This window comes from Acipenser ruthenus, chromosome 18, assembly GCF_902713425.1.
Source record: "Acipenser ruthenus chromosome 18, fAciRut3.2 maternal haplotype, whole genome shotgun sequence".
Taxonomy (NCBI): domain Eukaryota; kingdom Metazoa; phylum Chordata; class Actinopteri; order Acipenseriformes; family Acipenseridae; genus Acipenser; species Acipenser ruthenus.
Genome location: NC_081206.1, coordinates 28,055,965 through 28,074,429, shown reverse-complemented (window position 1 = coordinate 28,074,429; position 18,465 = coordinate 28,055,965). Strand labels below are relative to the sequence as shown.

Below are 18,465 nucleotides of genomic sequence, written 5' to 3'. Positions count from 1 at the left end.
AATACAATACAAGATGAACAGAAAAGCAAAGGAGTACATGAATTGGGAAGATCCGATGCTGGTGTTGTGGAGAATGATACATCATTGACTGACGAAGGTGAATTTAGCAAAGGACTGAAGGTGGACACAGTTAGTCAATGTAGTATCACAGATGATGAACAGCCAAATTGGATTGATACACAGTATGTGGAATCAACTGCGATTGCAGAAACAGGTCAAATCTATTTAAAAACACTATTTGCTACTCGTAGTGTATAGGTTGTTAAAAAAATAAAAAAAAACATGACATAGTTCAAGTATACTGTCATTTAAATTTTTTAAAATATTTTTTAATGTATAAAAAGCAAATTACATATTTCAAAAGGTGTTAAAAAAGTTGGAGCAATAAATACATTATGTTATCATTTCAAATTTGGTTTATAAACATTTCTACATAGTTTACACCTCAAGGCAAAGAAAGTTGTTTGACCTTTTAAACAACAGTACGTCACACAGATGAAAATACACTGTTATTGGTGCAGAATTTTACCATGGTTTTGTATAAACTATGCATTCTTTACTTTCCCCATATTCACATGAAAAAGCAAGTGTGATATGCTTGGAGCTAATTTGGATGTTGCAGGTGATGGAATTCAGGAGAAATTTGACAGTGCATCAATGCATATATTCGTAAGTGTTGCTTGTTTAGTTTTACATGGTACAGGTAGTACTCTATGTGTGTATACAGTAATAGATACGGGTTGGGTTGCTGAGTGTTTAAATTAAATTTATCATTTTTAATGACATGTGTTTAAAGGCCATAATTATGAGGTTGGAAGAAATTAGCCTGGCTACAGAACAATATAGTGAAGCAAGCCAAGGGATTAAAATACTGGAGCTAACTCAACATAATGTACCCAACACTGCTTTCAGTCCCTGAGTTGTATAATGTTACTTTTTCTTGGTTTACAATTGATCATTTCTACTTGACTTTAATTAGAAAAAAGGTATGGAGTACAGATACTATACTTTGAATTGATTCTCTTTTTATCATGACAGGACAACTGGGAAAGCCTAACATTATCAGGATCACTGATTGAAATTGAAACACAAGCCGGTCGACAATTTGATTTTGAGTCAGGGGCAGATGGCTGCTTTACTATAAATTCTTCTGAAGTTGCTGAACTCAGCATTGGGGACAAGTAAGATTTTGCTTTGTTGCATAATAATGAAATTGTATATTTAAAATATGTATTAGTACAGCATTCATGAAATCATATTAATAAGATTCTACTTGTGCAAATGCATGGGAGCCTCCTGAATGAATGTAAACATTGTCTGTATTTAGATCTGCTGCAAAGTAGATGAATTATGTCAACCCCTGTTTAAATGAAATGGAAAGCCATAGTCTCAAAAATATAGGTTGAAGGACTCTCTGCTAAGTCTGTTTATTAGGCTTGTGGTGTATCCCCAAAAGTCTATACAACTTTCTCTGTTTTTTTATGCATTTATATGTATTAAAAGCTCTATCAATTTTCTTGAATTTAAAATTAGCTGTCTATTTAACAAAGGGGCTAGGGGGTTCCCCGTAAGGGCTCCTGTTTAACAGGTAGAATTGAAATAAGAGTGTTTCAGTTTACTTTATAGCTCTATAGCTCTGAAGCTCCCTTAAATGTATTCTGAATGTTCCTGGAAGCATGTAAATGCAATTCAATTTAATTTTTTATAATAACACTCTGAATTTTCAGTTGAGCACATGTTGTCTTCTCCCAGGCTAATTGAGGTGAACGGCATTAATGTTGCACATTTCTCAAAACTGGAGCTGAATTCCCTGATGGATGAATGGAACACTGCTCAGCTTTTGATCCTGCACAACAATAATCAAAACAATGAAACGCAAACAGAAGAGGGCAGTTATGGAGAAACAGAAGTGAGTGGGATACATTAAAGAAGAACATTAAAAGGAGATGCAATGAAAAGTATCAAATACCAAAATGTAATTTTTAATTTAATTTTTACATAGCACATTAAAAATTGTTCCTGCAGTGGCTTTTTGATTTGAAGTATATAATCTAAAGCAGGGGTCTTCAACCCTGGTCCTGGAGAGCCTCAATCCTGCAGGTTTTATAGATGTCTTTACATCATCAATGGCTAAAGACATTGATCTGGAACTGAGAGCTCAGTTGAAACGAAAACCAGAAGACCCTGTAGCTCTCCAGGACCAGGGTTGGAGAACCCTGATCTAAAGTATTTCCAAAGATGAACTTGTGTTTGCATGTTTAGATGATGGGATTTTGAGATTGATCTGAATTTGTGAATGTCCACACGACACAATTTGAACAATAGATAAATAAATACAATTAAATGCAACAACACAGAATATAGTTATGCGTGCTTTAGGTATAGACTTATAACACTACGCCTGACACATGGTTTGGGTAGAATGTTTCACTATTTTAAAGCCATAATTTGATGTGGGTCTCTTGAATTACCACATTTAATATGGGCAGCAGTGTGGAGTAGTGGTTAGGGCTCTGGACTCTTGACCGGAGGGTCGTGGGTTCAATCCCTGGTTGGGGACGCTGCTGCTGTACACTTGAGCACCCACTTTACCTAGATTGCTCCAGTAAAAACCCAACTGTATAAATGGGTAATTGTATGTAAACATAATGTGTGAAAAATAATGTAATTGTATGTAAAAATAATGTGATATCTTGTAACAATTGTAAGTCGCCCTGGATAAGGGTGTCTGCTAAGAAAATAATAATAATAAACTGCTTTTATATCCACTTAGAGGTTCTACAAGTTTGTAATTAAAATGATCTTTTATAATTTAGGATTGAAAGAAGACAATCAATGCCAAGACATGATTTGCTGCTGGGCTTTATTTTTCTGTATTTATTCTCTAATGTATGGTGCTTTTATCAAAAGCACTAGTTCAATAAAGCAGAAACTGATACAAATTTTGAACACAAATTGTATTGCTTTCTCTGCTTAAAGTATGAAGGACATAGTTTCTTGTTATTTGCATTGTAGACTTCAGATCTCCCACTTTCAAAACAGTTCTGCTCAAAACAGATTATGAGTGTATTAAATCGTGAAGTTTTATCAGGTAAACCACTCTAGGTTTGATATCCACTATGGCCTCAATGGCCATTTATTTTTATTGGCCACTGTATGCAGTGGTACTATAATGGTAATGCAATGGTTTTATACAGAGTTGTAATGGTAGCACAAGGGCAGCTGCAGTGGTTAGTGCTTTTGGTAGAATTCATATGTTGAAATACAAATGTATGAGTGATGATCCCATTTGGCTGATGAGATGAAAAACAGATGAACAAACCAGCTCATTTCCGTTAGCATTTAGCAGCTCATGCAATCTATCAAGCACTAACCTTGTTTGTCTGTTAATAACATTGCACTGTAATATGCTTAAACAAATTAATTTGCATACCACAAGTTCATTGAATAGCCTAATGTTACACTAGTGAGTGAGGATTTACTGTATGAGAATGTGTTCTTTATTGCTCTGCATTTATCAACAGAGATTTGGTTGGCTGAACCACTTTTAAAAAGGTGGCCTGTCCATAAACGTCAATGTCATTGTGCTAACTTTAGTATGCTATACTTATACAGTACTTATAAAGGTCCTTTTTCTGTTATTAAGGAGGTTTATCATTATCAACCAACCTGATATATTGATAACATAAACTGATGTACAATATCAGTTTCTCAGATAGAAAAGTTAAACTTTTCCATTGAGTCTCTTTGTTGAACAACTCATTTTAACAATAAATCAAAGATAACTGTTCAATTTAGCTTTCTTAAACAAGTTTAATTGCAAAAAAGAAATATACAGGATATTAAAGGCATGTGTTTACATAATACAGCTGTAATATGATCATGCTTTATTAAAACATTACTTTAGTGATAACTTTTTATGCGACTTAACCTAAGTAGAAGTATATTGTATTTGAATATTGTCTTTGTCAAGGAAAACACGATCCCAATGTGCTTTCCAATAGATGGAGCAGCCTGAAAGACCATGGCTTTCCAGGGTGGTGAAAATTCAATATAGATCTGTTTAAAACTGCAGGAAATATCCAGCAGTGTATGACCTGTTGTAGGTCTCATGCCAAGGGGAATAACTTGCTTCTGTGAATATTAAAAAGCATTTTTTTCTAAATGTTTTGGTAGGATTGTACCTGCTACATATGTTAAATATTTTAATATTTTGCCTGTACTTTTGCTAAAGAAAAAAATAATATATATATACATATATATATATATATATATATATATATATATATATATATATATATATATATATATATATATATATATATCTTGAGGTGTAGAGCTTTAACCTTATGGTATTATCTTCATAAAATCTCAATTCACTGACGATGTGTTGCGATGACAGATCGCTGCAGTGCAACTAAATCCGATCCTCTCCAGGGCTTGGTGCGTTTAAAAATGTCTGTGATTTTCCTTCTGAAGTACTGACTAGCAAAAACATAGAGTACAGGGTTTAATAAGCTATTTAAACAAGCCATGTATGTTGCAATTTGATTTCCAAGTTCTAGAATTGTTTCCCACATGCAACCTTTTAGATAATCCACCTGGTAAAATATCTCAAGAAAGGTGAAGAAGTGGAAGGGAGTCCAACAGAAAAGAAATGCCAATATAACTGCAAAAATTAATTTATTGGCTTTATTATCACTCCTATCCTCAGAAGAAGCATGCTTTTGGCTATCCCTCAGAGCTTTTATGATGTGGTGGTTGCAAAATGCAATAATACTTACAGGGAGTAAAAAACCTATAATATTTAAAATTATATATGAAGCCAATGTCCATGATTTTTCAGGGAATTTAAGTAGACACATCACACCATCAAATTCTGGAACATATTCTATGCTTCTGTAAATAACCGATGGTATGCTCATGATAAATCCAAAGAGCCAGATACAAAGACAGAAGACTTTAGCATAAAAAATGCTCCTCATTCTTCCAGTGGTCATGGTCCGTACAAGAGCCAAGTAGCGATCAATACTGACCATAGCCAATAGGTAAATACTGGTGTACATGTTTAAAATAATTGTTACGTTGGTGGTTTTGCACAAGAAATCGCCAAATGGCCAATTGAAATGGTGCATGATGTTCACAGCCCAGAAGGGAAGACCCGCGAGTAACATCAGGTCAGCAGCTGCCAGGTTTCCCAGGTAAATTTCAGCCACTGTGCAGCGACCCTTCTGGAGGAAGAATACTAAGAGGACAAACATGTTTCCAAGCAGGCCTGTCACACAAATAGTGAAAATGTAGGGAGGCACAAATGTATAAACAAAATTTAAATCAGGAAAATATGGGCATTCCGTGGAGCTGTTGTTTTTCTCTGTTCCGTTAATAATGTCATATATGTCCTGGGAAAGGCTTTCTGCCATTTGTACAGGCATCATTTCTTACTCTATAAAAACCAAAACAAAAAATGATAACAAGTTAAGACAATTATATTTACTTTTGATGCTGTTGAGATATTTTAAGTCTCAAATACCTTTCAGAGATTCTAGTTTGCAACGTAACCCAAAATAAAGCTGTGCAAAAACGTATCCAAAAAAAGTGCTTTTTGTATTTATACAGACTTAACTGCAATGTAAAATATGATTGCCTCTTAAGAATCATTAAATGTAAATGTAGTGCATAGAAAATCAAAGCAAAATTACCTTGTTGCACCTCTCCAAAATCCTCCTGTCTTCCCTCACAATGAAGTGTGCAATGAAGTGCAGCCTTGGTCAAATTTAAGTATGTTGTGCTTATGTTTGAAATATCACATTCTTAATCATTCCCTGACACTTACACCTATACACACAAAACTGTTTATTGTACTGGAGTCTGTTTGGAATCTGCGCCTTGGTAGCAATAATAACCTGTTACCAGCCAGAAATAAATTCAAATATTACCTGGGTTTCCCAACCTTATTCTGAAAATATTGTCTCTGCATGAAAATCCTTGTAGATCCTGGCTACACAGAGGTGGCTGGCAATGGTCAGGTGATGTCAAACAGGTGAGGAGTTATCAGGCAGAGTCTTGATTTGGGATTTCACACTGCAAAGGCTGGGTTCAGCAACACATGAGCTCAGGTTGAGATTGAAAACAATTTTGTGGGGTTTGATTGCAATATTTATTTCATTCTGACAACTGACAACTTATTTTTAACCAACGTCACTGTATCTGCTGATGCTATCTGGTTACAGTGTGTTGAAAGCTGATAAACCTACAATGCATTACTGAAATCATGCAAAAAAAATACAGAAGTTAATTTAAGTAAAGGACAGTCAGCAAAAAGTGTGTATGTGGTAATTCTCAGAAGAACATAACCAGACCGCAACAGTAAGGTTGTTATGTTGTAAGTCCAGGAAACACCATGGCTTTAGTTAACAGGTGGTTTATTGTGTTGTAATTAAGTAAAACATCACCTGATCAGTTCACAAAAAGTTAAATATGTGGTAATTCTAAGCCAACACGGTTCCCTCTTTGAGTTAGCTGGACTGCATCTTTTTCTGTCTTCTTTGACTGAGATCTCTACCTTGTTCATTTAATCAGGAATGAAAGTCTTGCTTCGGATCCCTTCTTTTCCAAGGCAGGTAGCAGAACTGGCCCTGTAATGTATTAAAACTTCCTCTGTGTTCTCCCTACATTTTATCAATCATAATTACAGCCAGTTGGTATCTCCACCACTAAATTAGACAAAGAGTCTACATAAACACGTGTGCCACTTAGTGTATTTTCCACATCAGGCCAGGCCTAAGGATCTTAACTAGCTCTGTGATTTCAGAATGGAGTCTGGATCGTTATGAAGTTTGCCAAGAGGTTTTTTTTGTTTTCGTTTAGTTCTGAATAAATTACCATCACTAAGGACCTGGTGTCAGAAGACTAGTCAGACTGTCTCTGAATGTGTAGTTTTAAAGTGATTCCTTAGTCTGTTCAGTATGTTAATGAAGGCATTATGAGATACACAGCTATCATATCACTAATAATTACATCAGCAAACTAAAGTAGCACTTGGTTTGTTGTAAACAGATATTGTACTGCTCATAGCCTTGTATGGGCAAGAATGGAAGCATGATTGGATTATAAAGCATTCATTTTTATGACATGCTACCAAAACTTCAAACAAAAAAAAAGCAGTCTGTTGAGGAAGTACATACAGTACATTCTTTTCATATCCTGCCAAGGAAAAAAAGTCATCCATTTTCTGATATCCTAATAATTATGTGTTTATGTTAATGGACAGGCAGCCTGTTGGGTGTTTATAGTTAACCTCACCCAACAGAAAGGAAACGTACACCAGGACGGCTGTGGTTTTATTTGAAAGCAGATTTAACATTGTTAATTCGATTGCTAAGTCGCAAAGTACTACAATGTGGTAATAATAATAATAATAATAATAATAATAATAATAATAATAATAATAATAAACCCGTTGTTTGCCATTACAGGATTTTTCTCGCATACCCCCTGAGAAGTGCTCGAGTACCCCAGTTTGAAAACCGCTGTTCTAGTGTATGGACTATTTGATTTCCTATTGTAAGTTTATCTGTCGGAATAGTTACTGCATAGTTAATGTATCTGGATATTGTTTAAAAATGTGTGTTTGACAAAGATCTGAATTAGGAAACAAAATTTGTATTGTTTTTCAACAAGAAAGGACACATAACACACTGTGTACACTACATTAAAACACTTAAACCACATTACAAAATCATTCATTTTTTTTAACAGTATTTCACTGTTTCAGAACATTAGATTTAGGATATCATTTCATAGATCGCTTACAAACATAGGCAGTTATTTCTAGAAGCCAATAACATTTTTACTCCATACAAATATAAAAATACATTCATTGGTCTAGAAAAAAAAATACACAGGTACAAATGTATATTAGAGAGGTCCTGTACATTCTATATTGAACCATATGGCAATTATTTTATTATTTCTTAGCAGACGCCCTTATCCAGGGCGACTTACAATTGTTACAAGATATCACATTATTTTTACATACAGTTACCCATTTATACAGTTGAGTTTTTACTGGAGCAATTTAGGTAAAGTACCTTGCTCAAGGGTACAGCAGCAGTGCCCCCCACCTGGGATTAAACCCACGACCCTCCGGTCAAGAGTCCAGAGCCCTAACCACTACTCCACACTGCTGGTTCCATCAGTCTGTCTCTGAAACCCATATTGTGTGTAGGTTTTATATCAAGGATCAATATGTTAAGGCAACGCCTGGTAATTCACTGAGAAAGTACATCTGATTGGGAAATTAATCACAAAATGTCTGCCCATATTAAATATATAAAAATGGAAATTTGAAACTCTTACTGTTTGACATAAAAACATGATGTATGTCATAGTTGTACAACATCTCTATAACCCATATGTGTAAGTGAGTAACATTTAAAATGATACCTGAAATGGTTGCCTGTTTTTTGCAGCCTTTTTTTACAGTTTACATTTTTGGTTGGTTTTACAGTTTAACATTTTTAATTCCATTCAAATTCACATACTGTACTTATTTGTTACTTACATTTTTATTACCTTACTGGCATCTTAGAAACCTTGTAGACTCCTTGTATTAGGCTTAGAAAACAAAACTCCTGACCTGTGTAGTGTAAAGAGTATTTTAGTCTTTATAGAGATTATTTTATATATTCAAATTGTGATCTGGTCCCACCTTGGAATCTGGGCAGTACAGTACAGTAAGTTAAGTACATTAAGACATATATTTGAAAGTCTTAAACAATTAAACAAAATGTTGATTACAATTGTAGTGAAGGTGGTGTAAAGAATATTGCATTTTACTGTCAAAGTAAAAACAAAAAAAACATGTACAAATAAATCTATAAATCTATAAAACACGTACATTTTATTGAAATAGATGTTTATAAAAAAATATATATATATTTTTTTGATAAAACTGTAATGTGAAATTATTTAACACATTGCCATCATTAATTAGTTGCTTTTATTTAATAGACAAAATTGACCAAATCTGTTGGCCAGTATCATCATCAATAATCATTTTGAATTCGAATGGTTGTGGCTGCAAAAACACTCAAATGCTGAAAAGTCTCTGTGGGTGTACATGCAGGAAACACATTAAGCAAAAGAAGCACGCAGAGATTAGATGGTTCTTGTATTTCCCAGCAATATCAGTGTATTGCTATATGCTCAGAAAATGAGACAAAACACAATATTTCCAAAGAACAAATCACAATAAATAAATACATAAATAAATGAATTTAAAAAAATAAATAAATGCAACATCTAAAAAGAAAACTGATAGTGCAGCCATAATCAAATAATAGTGTGTAATGACAAGGCGGTCTAGTCAATTGATTTAACAGTGTCAGATCTAATTACCAGTATTCATTCAATCATTCAATAGGGCTCTTGCCTGCATTTTGCACATTGTTGCAGACAGAAATGTACTGTAATTAGCTGGGATCAATTAACTATTCCCCACGATGTACTGATAAGAATAAGTCATGCCACCGTACACAAGTATGTATTCTAATTAAAATAAACAACCTCATAACATTTACCAGTATTGCTACAGTTTATTAGGCATAACTTGAACCAAGAGATGCACAGAAATGTGGACCAGTCCATTCAAACTTACTGACATACAAGTAGGTGGGGATCACCAACTCTATTTCTTGACTCTGTGATGTCTCTCTTGTCCCAATTTCTCACAGCAGCAGATTTTATCCATTAAATAATTATGGTTCAAATTACATTGAACTGTCTTTGAAAGAACATGTCCCTAACTCAGGTGGACTGTGCACACTCATGTGTTCGGCAAGTTATGTTTTAACAGCCTGTAACATACACTATCTCCTGTTGCTACACCTTAGACTCCTGGGTTTTCAAAGCAGAAGATAAATGACTAAGTTGTGAACCTTTAGCCTTTGTCCCCTTTCTTAATATTTGCTTAAACATGCCTTTTGCATTCTTTCTGAAATGCTTCCCCACAAAAACATATAAGATAGGGTTTAGACAGCTATTACTGTATGCTATATATGTAGATATCTGGATGCCAACATCAAGTATTTCCTCCCAAAGGCATCCTGAAATAATTTTGAAAAAATAAAGGGTGTCAAGAAACATTACAATTTGGAATGGTATCCAGCAGAAGAAGAACACCAGAAGCACAGCGAGGATCATGTGGGTTGCCTTCTTTTCATGTCTAACTGCGCTGAATTTTTTCATTACATTGTTGTTCAGTGTTTTGATGATATGATAACTGCAAAAGGAGATAACCACAAAGGGAATTAGGAATCCAATGATATTGGTAACCAGGTTGTGTCTGACTTGCCAGGCGTCATGAGGATATGCAAGGTAGCATGCTGTCATGTTTAACTCTGGGAAGTATTTTACAGTCCGAAACAGCAGGACTGGCAAGCTCATAAGAAAACCAAATGCCCAGATACAGAGACAGATCACTTTGGCCCAGGTTACATGCCTCTTTCTCCCTGTGGACATTGTTTTCACTAGGGCCAGATAGCGGTCAATGCTAACCAAAACCAGAAACATGAGACTGCAGTACAGATTTAAACTGATTGCTACGTTTACAAGGCGGCAGAGGAGTTCTCCAAACTCCCAGTTGAACTTGTTGGCGACGGTCACAGCCCAGAAGGGTAAACAGGACACCATCACCAAGTCTGCCGCTGCGAGGTTGCCCAGATAGATCTCTGCTACCGTGCAGCGTTTCTTGCGCAGGCAGAAGACACACAGGACAAATGCGTTCCCTACAACACCCAGCACACAAATGACTGCCATAAAAGCAGGTTGCATAGTATAGAGCCATCCCCATTCCCGATCTGAAGGGCAGTCACTCGATTCCAAAAGGTTGCTGTCAGGATAGCTTGCTGGGTTTGGGGTTTGGACAATACCCTCTGAAGTGTTTACAATCATTTGGAAGCTGTTAAAAGAAAACAAGTACTTATTATTATACAAGACACAAGAGAATTTGAGGGAAACAAGGTTATTAAGGTTATTACCTTTCCCATATTTGAGCGTGTAGTGGAGTAGAGTAGAGTAGAGTGAGAGACAGCGAGAGAGAAAGAGCGAGCGAGAAGGACAGAGAGGAGCAGATAGTGCTTTCTGTTTATGCACCAGCATAGTCGAAGCTTGGGTGCCATTTTGTTCGAACACTTTTATTAACACAAATACAAATAAACAAACAGTAGAAAAAAATACAGATTTAAACAACACATTAATAAACACAACAGAAAGTTTAACACATACTGTATATCATAACATATACAATTCTTCATTTTTATAGAATGTCATGCTAAAAAGCCAATAACTGTAAGGTTGCATATACTGTCATAAAACAATGAAACTGTAATATTCAACTTATTACTGTATATAGTTATATAATGTTATATTTTTCAGTTTATACAAAGCAGAAAAGCCATTATAGAGCATCTAAAAAATGCAGTTACAACATCTGCTGTTCAGAATTTATATTAATAATTAAACTTCTTCATGGTTTGCTATTGTTAACAGTAAATATTGGCGTTTGCATAACAACTTCTTGATGACAGAGTAGCAGAGAGTCCAAATTGACATTGATGTTTCAGTCACAGAGAGGATCTTAAGTTAAACGAGAATTTGGATCTATAGAGTCACCCCTTGCATCCCCTTTTCCAAATAGTTGTTTAAAAAGCTGGCCAGCTTTCTTCCTGAAGCTTTTTCCCACAATGACATACAGGATTGGATTCACACAGCTGTTACTGTAAGCAAGATATGTGGTTATCTGGTTGCCTACTTCTAATGCACATCCATTTAAAATACCGGCTTCTTTAAGGAAGTCGAGGAATGTTACCACATGGAATGGAACCCAACAGAAGAAGAAAACCAGAAGCACTGCAAGGATCAAGTAGGTTGCTTTTTTCTCAGTTTTGCCCTGACTGAATCTTTCCATTGTGTTACTCCTCAGTGCTTTTGTGATCTCATAAGTACAATAAGATATAATTAAAAATGGTACAAGGAATCCAATTATAATAAGCACAAGGTTGTTACTTATTTCCCATTTTTTCTCACTGCCGTGCGGATAATCAAGATAGCAAAATGTAGCATTGTATTCTGGGAAGTCCCCTACAGTCCTAAAAACAATCGTTGGAATGCTCATAAGGAAGCCAAATGCCCAGATGCCAAGGCAGCTCATTTTGGCACAAAAGACACTCCGCATTCTTCCATCAGACATGGTTTTCACCAGCGCTAGATAGCGGTCAATGCTAACCAGCACCAGAAAATAAATGCTACAGTACATGTTCAATATGATACCAATATTGACAATCCGGCAGAGAAGTCCTCCAAACATCCAATTGCCACCATTGGTGATGGTCAGAACCCAAAAGGGTAATAAACACATCATCACCAAATCTGCTGCTGCTAGGTTGCTTAGGTAGATCTCTGCTACCGTGCAGCGTTTCTTGTGCAGGCAGAAGACACACAGGACAAATGCGTTCCCTATAATACCCAGCACACAAATGATTGTCATATAAGCAAGTTGCATGGTTTTCAGCCAACCCCACACATTATTTGTAGGGCACTGACTTGAGTTATTGAAGTTGCTCCAGGCTTCTGTAAGGTTTTCAGGATTTGGGATCAGAGCAGGATATTCAGTTGTGTTGGAACCCATTTGGAAGCTGTTAAGAAATAGTTGTCTTATGAAAGTGGGATATTATTCGACAAACTTACTTAATTATATAAAATAAATTAATTGAAACAAGAAGGGAGCTAAAGGTGGAGCCAATTATAAACAGCTTACTGGAATTACTGAGAGAATTATCACTGACTTTGATGTCCATAAAGTATGCATGTATTTAACATCTTCAGTTGTATCTTAAGAATCGCTCAACCAACTGAGATGAAACCTAATCTGAGTTATTGCAGGATCATTTTTATATTGATTTCATTTGTGGTAAATTGTGTGAATATTATCATCTGAACAATAATCAAATGCGGTACATAAAACATCCCATCATAGATCCACATTCAATTACTTTTAGTTGTGAAAAATGACATTCTAACTACCTAGAAATTTATGCAGTAAACAAAGCAAATGTGAACTAATTACCGTATATAAAACAAACAAACCCTGTGTTAACTATAGGACACCCCTTCAAATTCCATAAACATAAAATAACAACTGCATGCCTGTCACTTGCAATCAGTGGCATACTGCATTACTGCCAATGCACCAGATGAGACATCATATGAAGGCCTGCTCTGGATCTATCATCTTTTCATAGGGGACTGGAATCTCCAATTCCCCTTGGCAGGTGTTTACAATAATAAGCCTCGATTTAAGTTACATATCCCTGTTTAAGGAACACCCTGTCTCAAAAGGAAGACGGGCAAAAGGTAAATGAGAAACGGATGCGATTACAGATTTTCTTTGACCAGATGTAATTAGCTAAGTCACGCATTACAGCACTGTGGGAAATAAGCCCTGCCCCCTGCATGTGATTTCCAATACTGAATCTTACAACTGTGGAGTGATTGCAGTCAGAAAACTGAGCCACTTGATGAGAACTCAACACAACTCTTGAGACCCCAATTGCCAATTTCATTTAGATGAAAAAAGCCTATTTATACTACTGTACTAAGCTTTAAGCATTTCTCGATTGTCTCGGAGTAGCCACTTCGATTGATCCTTTATTCACCCAAGCATGACCTTTGTATAATGTATAAAATACTCAATGTATAGCCAATTTAGCTATGCCTTGTGCATTCCTTATGCTGGTCAGTAAAATGTGTTTTTAAATACCAAAGGAAACAAATGCTGTGTTGGTTTATGAGGAACAAATTGGTTTTGAATACCATAAAACAGCAATGTCGTTATGCTCTGCAGTACATTAATGTAATGTAATTTTGATTACATTAATTCTTGGCATTCTTCCTGTATTTTAAACTGTTCTTTAGCAAAAGTAGGTTAGCACTGTACCTAATAGTAGAGTAGGATACTGACTCAGTTACCAAGACATTTTACCCAAGATGAGTTCTTCTGACTGCTTACAGTTAAGGGATTGCTTAAGGGTTACCACAACCATCTGAGTAACTGTCTCTGAAAGACTATTTCAGACTTAAAGTTGAATAATCATTAATTTACAAAATGAGAAATACAGTATAATACAATATAATGATTGCTTGCATTTTCTTTTCCACAAAATATCTTGCGACTCATTGATGAAGCAGACATGAGACTCGCATTCAATACTTCCTCTACAGTCTATACCTGAACGGGTTCCCACGAGATCTTTCAAGACACAGATAGATTTGCTTTGCACTGTTTTCCAAATGTTTTTACAGTATGATAATTCCTCTGACAACTGATAAAAGAATAAGTGGGAGAAACAAGTATGAATATTTGCGTCTTCAAGCGGACATCATAGCCCTACATGAATCATATTGCCTCAGAGCACCCGAAAATTTGCTATTCTAGAAAAAAAAATATCCTTCCAATTGCCCTTATTAAAGTTTACCATAGCTCATTTGTTCTACAATTTCAGTTTCCCAATGTCACTGTATATCAAAATATATAAATGTGGCCCTATACACATTTTAAGTCGTATGTCCTGTTTTTCATATGAAATACTATATCATAAAATGTACTTACTGTATTCAATTTCAAACTCGCATTAAGTCTAAATGTTAAAATAATGTATAGGACTGCGCTCTCCTTTATAATGTTCATACTTTTTACTATCCTCTCTGTCCCCTTCTAACTTAATAGGATAATGCAGACCAGATACTGTGTTGATCTCAGCTGTCTGAAAGGACCCTTGAGGGGAATAGCCAGAGTTTTTTTTTTTAATTTAAAGATATTCTGTAGTATCATTTTAGCTGGAAACCAAAGCTGATCTTAATGTACACCATATGTTCAAAAAACTAATTGTACATTGTTACAAAGGGAATAAACAGTAATTTAATACACAGTCACACTTGCTTTAGGGTAATGTGTGTGTGTCGTGTGTGTGGTGGGGAGCATATGTAAAAACATAAGATTCAGTATTCAGCTTCTTGACAGCAATACTAAAGCAAAAAACTATTTTATTTATTATCATTTAATGAATGCAGATTATATTCTCTTTATCTGCTAACTCTCCTATTAACCAACACTCGGATCACTTTTTAGCTATGAACGTACCCTCTTCCTCACTCACACACACTTTTCAAGATAATATTGTATGTGTTTGTATAATACATTTTTTACAACCACCACACCCATGCTTTATGACTATGATTGCGCTTGTGTAGATCATACATGTGCTAATGAATAATCCTAAAGAAATAAATAATAATAATAATAATAATAATAATAATAATAATAATAATAATAATAATAATAATAATAAATTAGCCAATATCAATAACAGACTGTATTTCTGAACGTGAACTGTATGACTAAATATTTACTGTTTACTCTTTTGGTTCCTCGTTGCAAAACTTTAAAGTATATTTTATGAATAACTGAGGATAGTTTAGAGAAATTACTGAAATGTTTCAATATTTAGTTCAGTGGTGGATTGTATTGTGGTGTTCATTTTTAAAAAATAAAATGTCATAGTTCAGCAGTAGCAAAGGTGAGAGAGCATCAGAATTATTGTTAAATGTATAGAAGGCACAAACTATTCATTTAAAACAAAAGACTGTTTGCTGTTCACATACCTTTTCGCTAAAGGATTTTCAAGTCCTTGATCCAAATGCTTTAGCTGTTGCTCAGTAATCTTGGGCTGGCTTATCGATATGGCTCACACTGGGATCCTCACATTTCAGACAGCCAGATTTAAGAGGAGGGAGCTGTTGAATAAGATGATGTCATTCACAAGTCTGCCTCTTTTTTTCTGGTATGGTAATGGATTTGGCTATTATCTTCAAAGGAAGTGAAATATAAACAGTACTGTAAGTGTTTCTATGTGAGATGTGCAATTTCTGCTCTAAAATGTATGATAGGCATTTAAAGTCTCCCACATTATCTATTATGTACAAGCTTCAGCCCTCTGATACAGCCTGGCACTACCCTTTTGCCTCACTTATGTATCAAACACGTATACAACTACTGTGACAGGGTAGCGTTACTGGCATGGAAGTGAGACTCAGAGACAAGAAAGCTGCAGTGAAGTGCTATCGTGCACGTTTAATAACACAAACACAGACAAAACACATTAACAAACAAAAAGGGATACGGGCCAAAACAAACGGGTCTACAAAAACTCACACACAGTACAACCACAAACACAAACACAAACACAAACACAAACATTAACTCTAACATTACCACCCGTGAGCACCCTTCTATACACCTGTGGCTGGAGCCTAATTAATCATTAATTCAATGTATGGCTCCAGCCACATTACTACGTGTTTTGACAGGGAGGAATTTAACCCCCTCCCTGCCAACCCACCCCGCTCACCGGCAGGGCTTTCACCCTGCCACGCCCATATATTGTGTTTCTCTCATTTTTGCTGACATGACAACTACAAATATACTACTAGATGTAGATCATTACCTTTGGTTCTTGGTCTGGCTTTCAGTGAACAATTACAACCCACTACCTGTTTTTATGGTCATTTTTACTGTGCTTTTACCTTCATTCTTATAATCATTCCAAGTGGTTATTTTTTCAGTTTCTCAAATATTGTGCTTAATTCAATTTTCCATACAGTATATGTATTAACATGACCTGAGTTGAAGAGTAGATCCTGAATGGCAGTTACCACATTCTCTTTCACCATAGACATGTTTAACAGAACAGCCAAGTGCCTGCTTCAGGTTGCAGAACTTGTACACAATACCTGTTTACTAGATGACTCAGGCTCTATACAAAATAACTTGAAGGTACCTGCTCTTCTGCAGTTTAACAACTTGTTTGTTTTGTTTTTTTTTATCATGCTGCAACATGCCTCTCTGTAATTTACCATGTTTACCTATGTTTATAGATTACCTATGCTCCAGTACATGTATATGAATAATTATTATTTGTTTATTTAGCAGACGCCTTTATCCAAGGCGACTTACAGAGACTAGGGTGTGTGAACAATGCATCAGCTGCAGAGTCACTTACAATTACGTCTCACCCGAAAGACGGAGCACAAGGAGGTTAAGTGACTTGCTCAGGGTCACACAATGAGTCAATGGCTGAGGTGGGATTTGAACCGGGAACCTCCTGGTTACAAGCCTGTTTCTTTAACCCCTGGACCACACAGCCTCCTATAATAGATAAAACTGTATCATAATGCAATTTCATAAGGGAATCATATAACCCCCAGAAGCAATGTAGCATGTTCTATTTATATAACTCAGTTTTATAGAAAGTAATTACATTTAAAAGCCATTGTTTGCATCTTGTTTTTATGCTGGGCATTATTCTTGGTTGATTGACATTCTCTACAGTATAGTATTTTCTACTCACCTGTTATTGTTATCAGATTTACACATATGGCAGCGGAAAGCCGAAGCAGATGCTTAGCTTGCAATTGTTTTAGATAAAGGGATTTGACTCAAGTACTGTAGCTCGGGGCTGAATGTTTTTGTTTTGCAATAAAAATTGAATGAAATAAGATGAAAAAAACACATCTTCATCCTTTTTGTTATCAAACACGTCAAATTGGTTTAAATCTACAGTTGTAATTGTGTTTTCCTTTTAGAAAGATGGTGCTAATAACAATTTGGAGCAAATCTTTGAGAAGCTGCCCTTTCTGTGTCTTTGTGGTAGAAGATATAATAATTCAATTTGGTTCATTTCACAAATTCAGTTTTCCCAATGGTGAAATAAACAGTTTCCTGCTGTCTTCAATTGTATTATATATGAACAGTTATCCAAAAGGATATGGAACTGATCTGCCTAGATAGCTACATAATGGAAAAAACTGTGTTCAGTTCATCTTATGCTGTAGATGTGGCAAATGAGATGCGCACAGTAGTGTATATGGAACTTTGTTTTTTAAATAAAGTTGTTTGACAATAACTGTCTACGGGTGATTTTAGTTTCCTAAACCAAAACAAGAAAAAAAGAAACATGTAATTGCAAAGAAAACTATAGGTGGACTATCCTCTATGTATTCAACAGGAGTAAAATGTTGATGTTTCTTTATTTATGCAAACAGAATGCTGATGACAGTGTACCATCATTTCATTCATGTTTTAGAATTCCAGTTATCAATCCATGACAGTTTTTGACTGTCAGCAAATACGAGCTACAATGGGTTGAAACACTGTACACAAAAACAGAAGCATTACGTATCTTAAAACAATATTGATTTACATGACATGAATAAAAAGCCACTTCCTCATCCAGTATGTGCTGTTGTTTCTTTACATTTTAAAAACAATTCCTATTCACTTGATTTTGAACCCACAATAAAATCTTAAACAACCTGCTCTTTAAACTGTGTCGGTACCATAGTTCAGTT

The 18,465-nt window shown here is 35.4% G+C and overlaps 3 protein-coding genes across 3 annotated transcripts; all 3 read right to left on the bottom strand.

Moving 5' to 3' along the window:
- Positions 1-4,340: 4,340 nt before the first annotated feature.
- On the bottom strand, positions 4,341-6,162 carry LOC117429612 (B1 bradykinin receptor-like). The gene is made up of 2 exons (XM_034049375.3): positions 5,937-6,162; positions 4,341-5,443 (listed from the first exon to the last, which is right to left on the bottom strand). The coding sequence occupies exon 2, from the start codon at positions 5,433-5,435 to the stop codon at positions 4,377-4,379; it is 1,059 nt and encodes a 352-aa protein (XP_033905266.3). The 5' UTR covers positions 5,436-5,443; positions 5,937-6,162; the 3' UTR covers positions 4,341-4,376.
- Positions 6,163-7,646: 1,484 nt separating this feature from the next.
- On the bottom strand, positions 7,647-15,819 carry LOC131698675 (B2 bradykinin receptor-like). Its single transcript, XM_058991790.1, has 2 exons — positions 15,721-15,819; positions 7,647-10,960 (listed from the first exon to the last, which is right to left on the bottom strand). The coding sequence occupies exon 2, from the start codon at positions 10,951-10,953 to the stop codon at positions 9,883-9,885; it is 1,071 nt and encodes a 356-aa protein (XP_058847773.1). The 5' UTR covers positions 10,954-10,960; positions 15,721-15,819; the 3' UTR covers positions 7,647-9,882.
- Positions 11,078-15,799, bottom strand: LOC117422045 (B2 bradykinin receptor-like). The gene is made up of 2 exons (XM_034036659.3): positions 15,721-15,799; positions 11,078-12,695 (listed from the first exon to the last, which is right to left on the bottom strand). The coding sequence occupies exon 2, from the start codon at positions 12,686-12,688 to the stop codon at positions 11,639-11,641; it is 1,050 nt and encodes a 349-aa protein (XP_033892550.3). The 5' UTR covers positions 12,689-12,695; positions 15,721-15,799; the 3' UTR covers positions 11,078-11,638.
- Positions 15,820-18,465: the final 2,646 nt, after the last annotated feature.

What these genes read in the sequence shown, in the direction of transcription:
- LOC117422045 (XM_034036659.3), bottom strand. Translation starts at nt 12,688, where the DNA reads ATGGGTTCCAACACAACTGAATATCCTGCTCTGATCCCAAATCCTGAA.
- LOC117429612 (XM_034049375.3), bottom strand. Translation starts at nt 5,435, where the DNA reads ATGATGCCTGTACAAATGGCAGAAAGCCTTTCCCAGGACATATATGAC.
- LOC131698675 (XM_058991790.1), bottom strand. Translation starts at nt 10,953, where the DNA reads ATGATTGTAAACACTTCAGAGGGTATTGTCCAAACCCCAAACCCAGCA.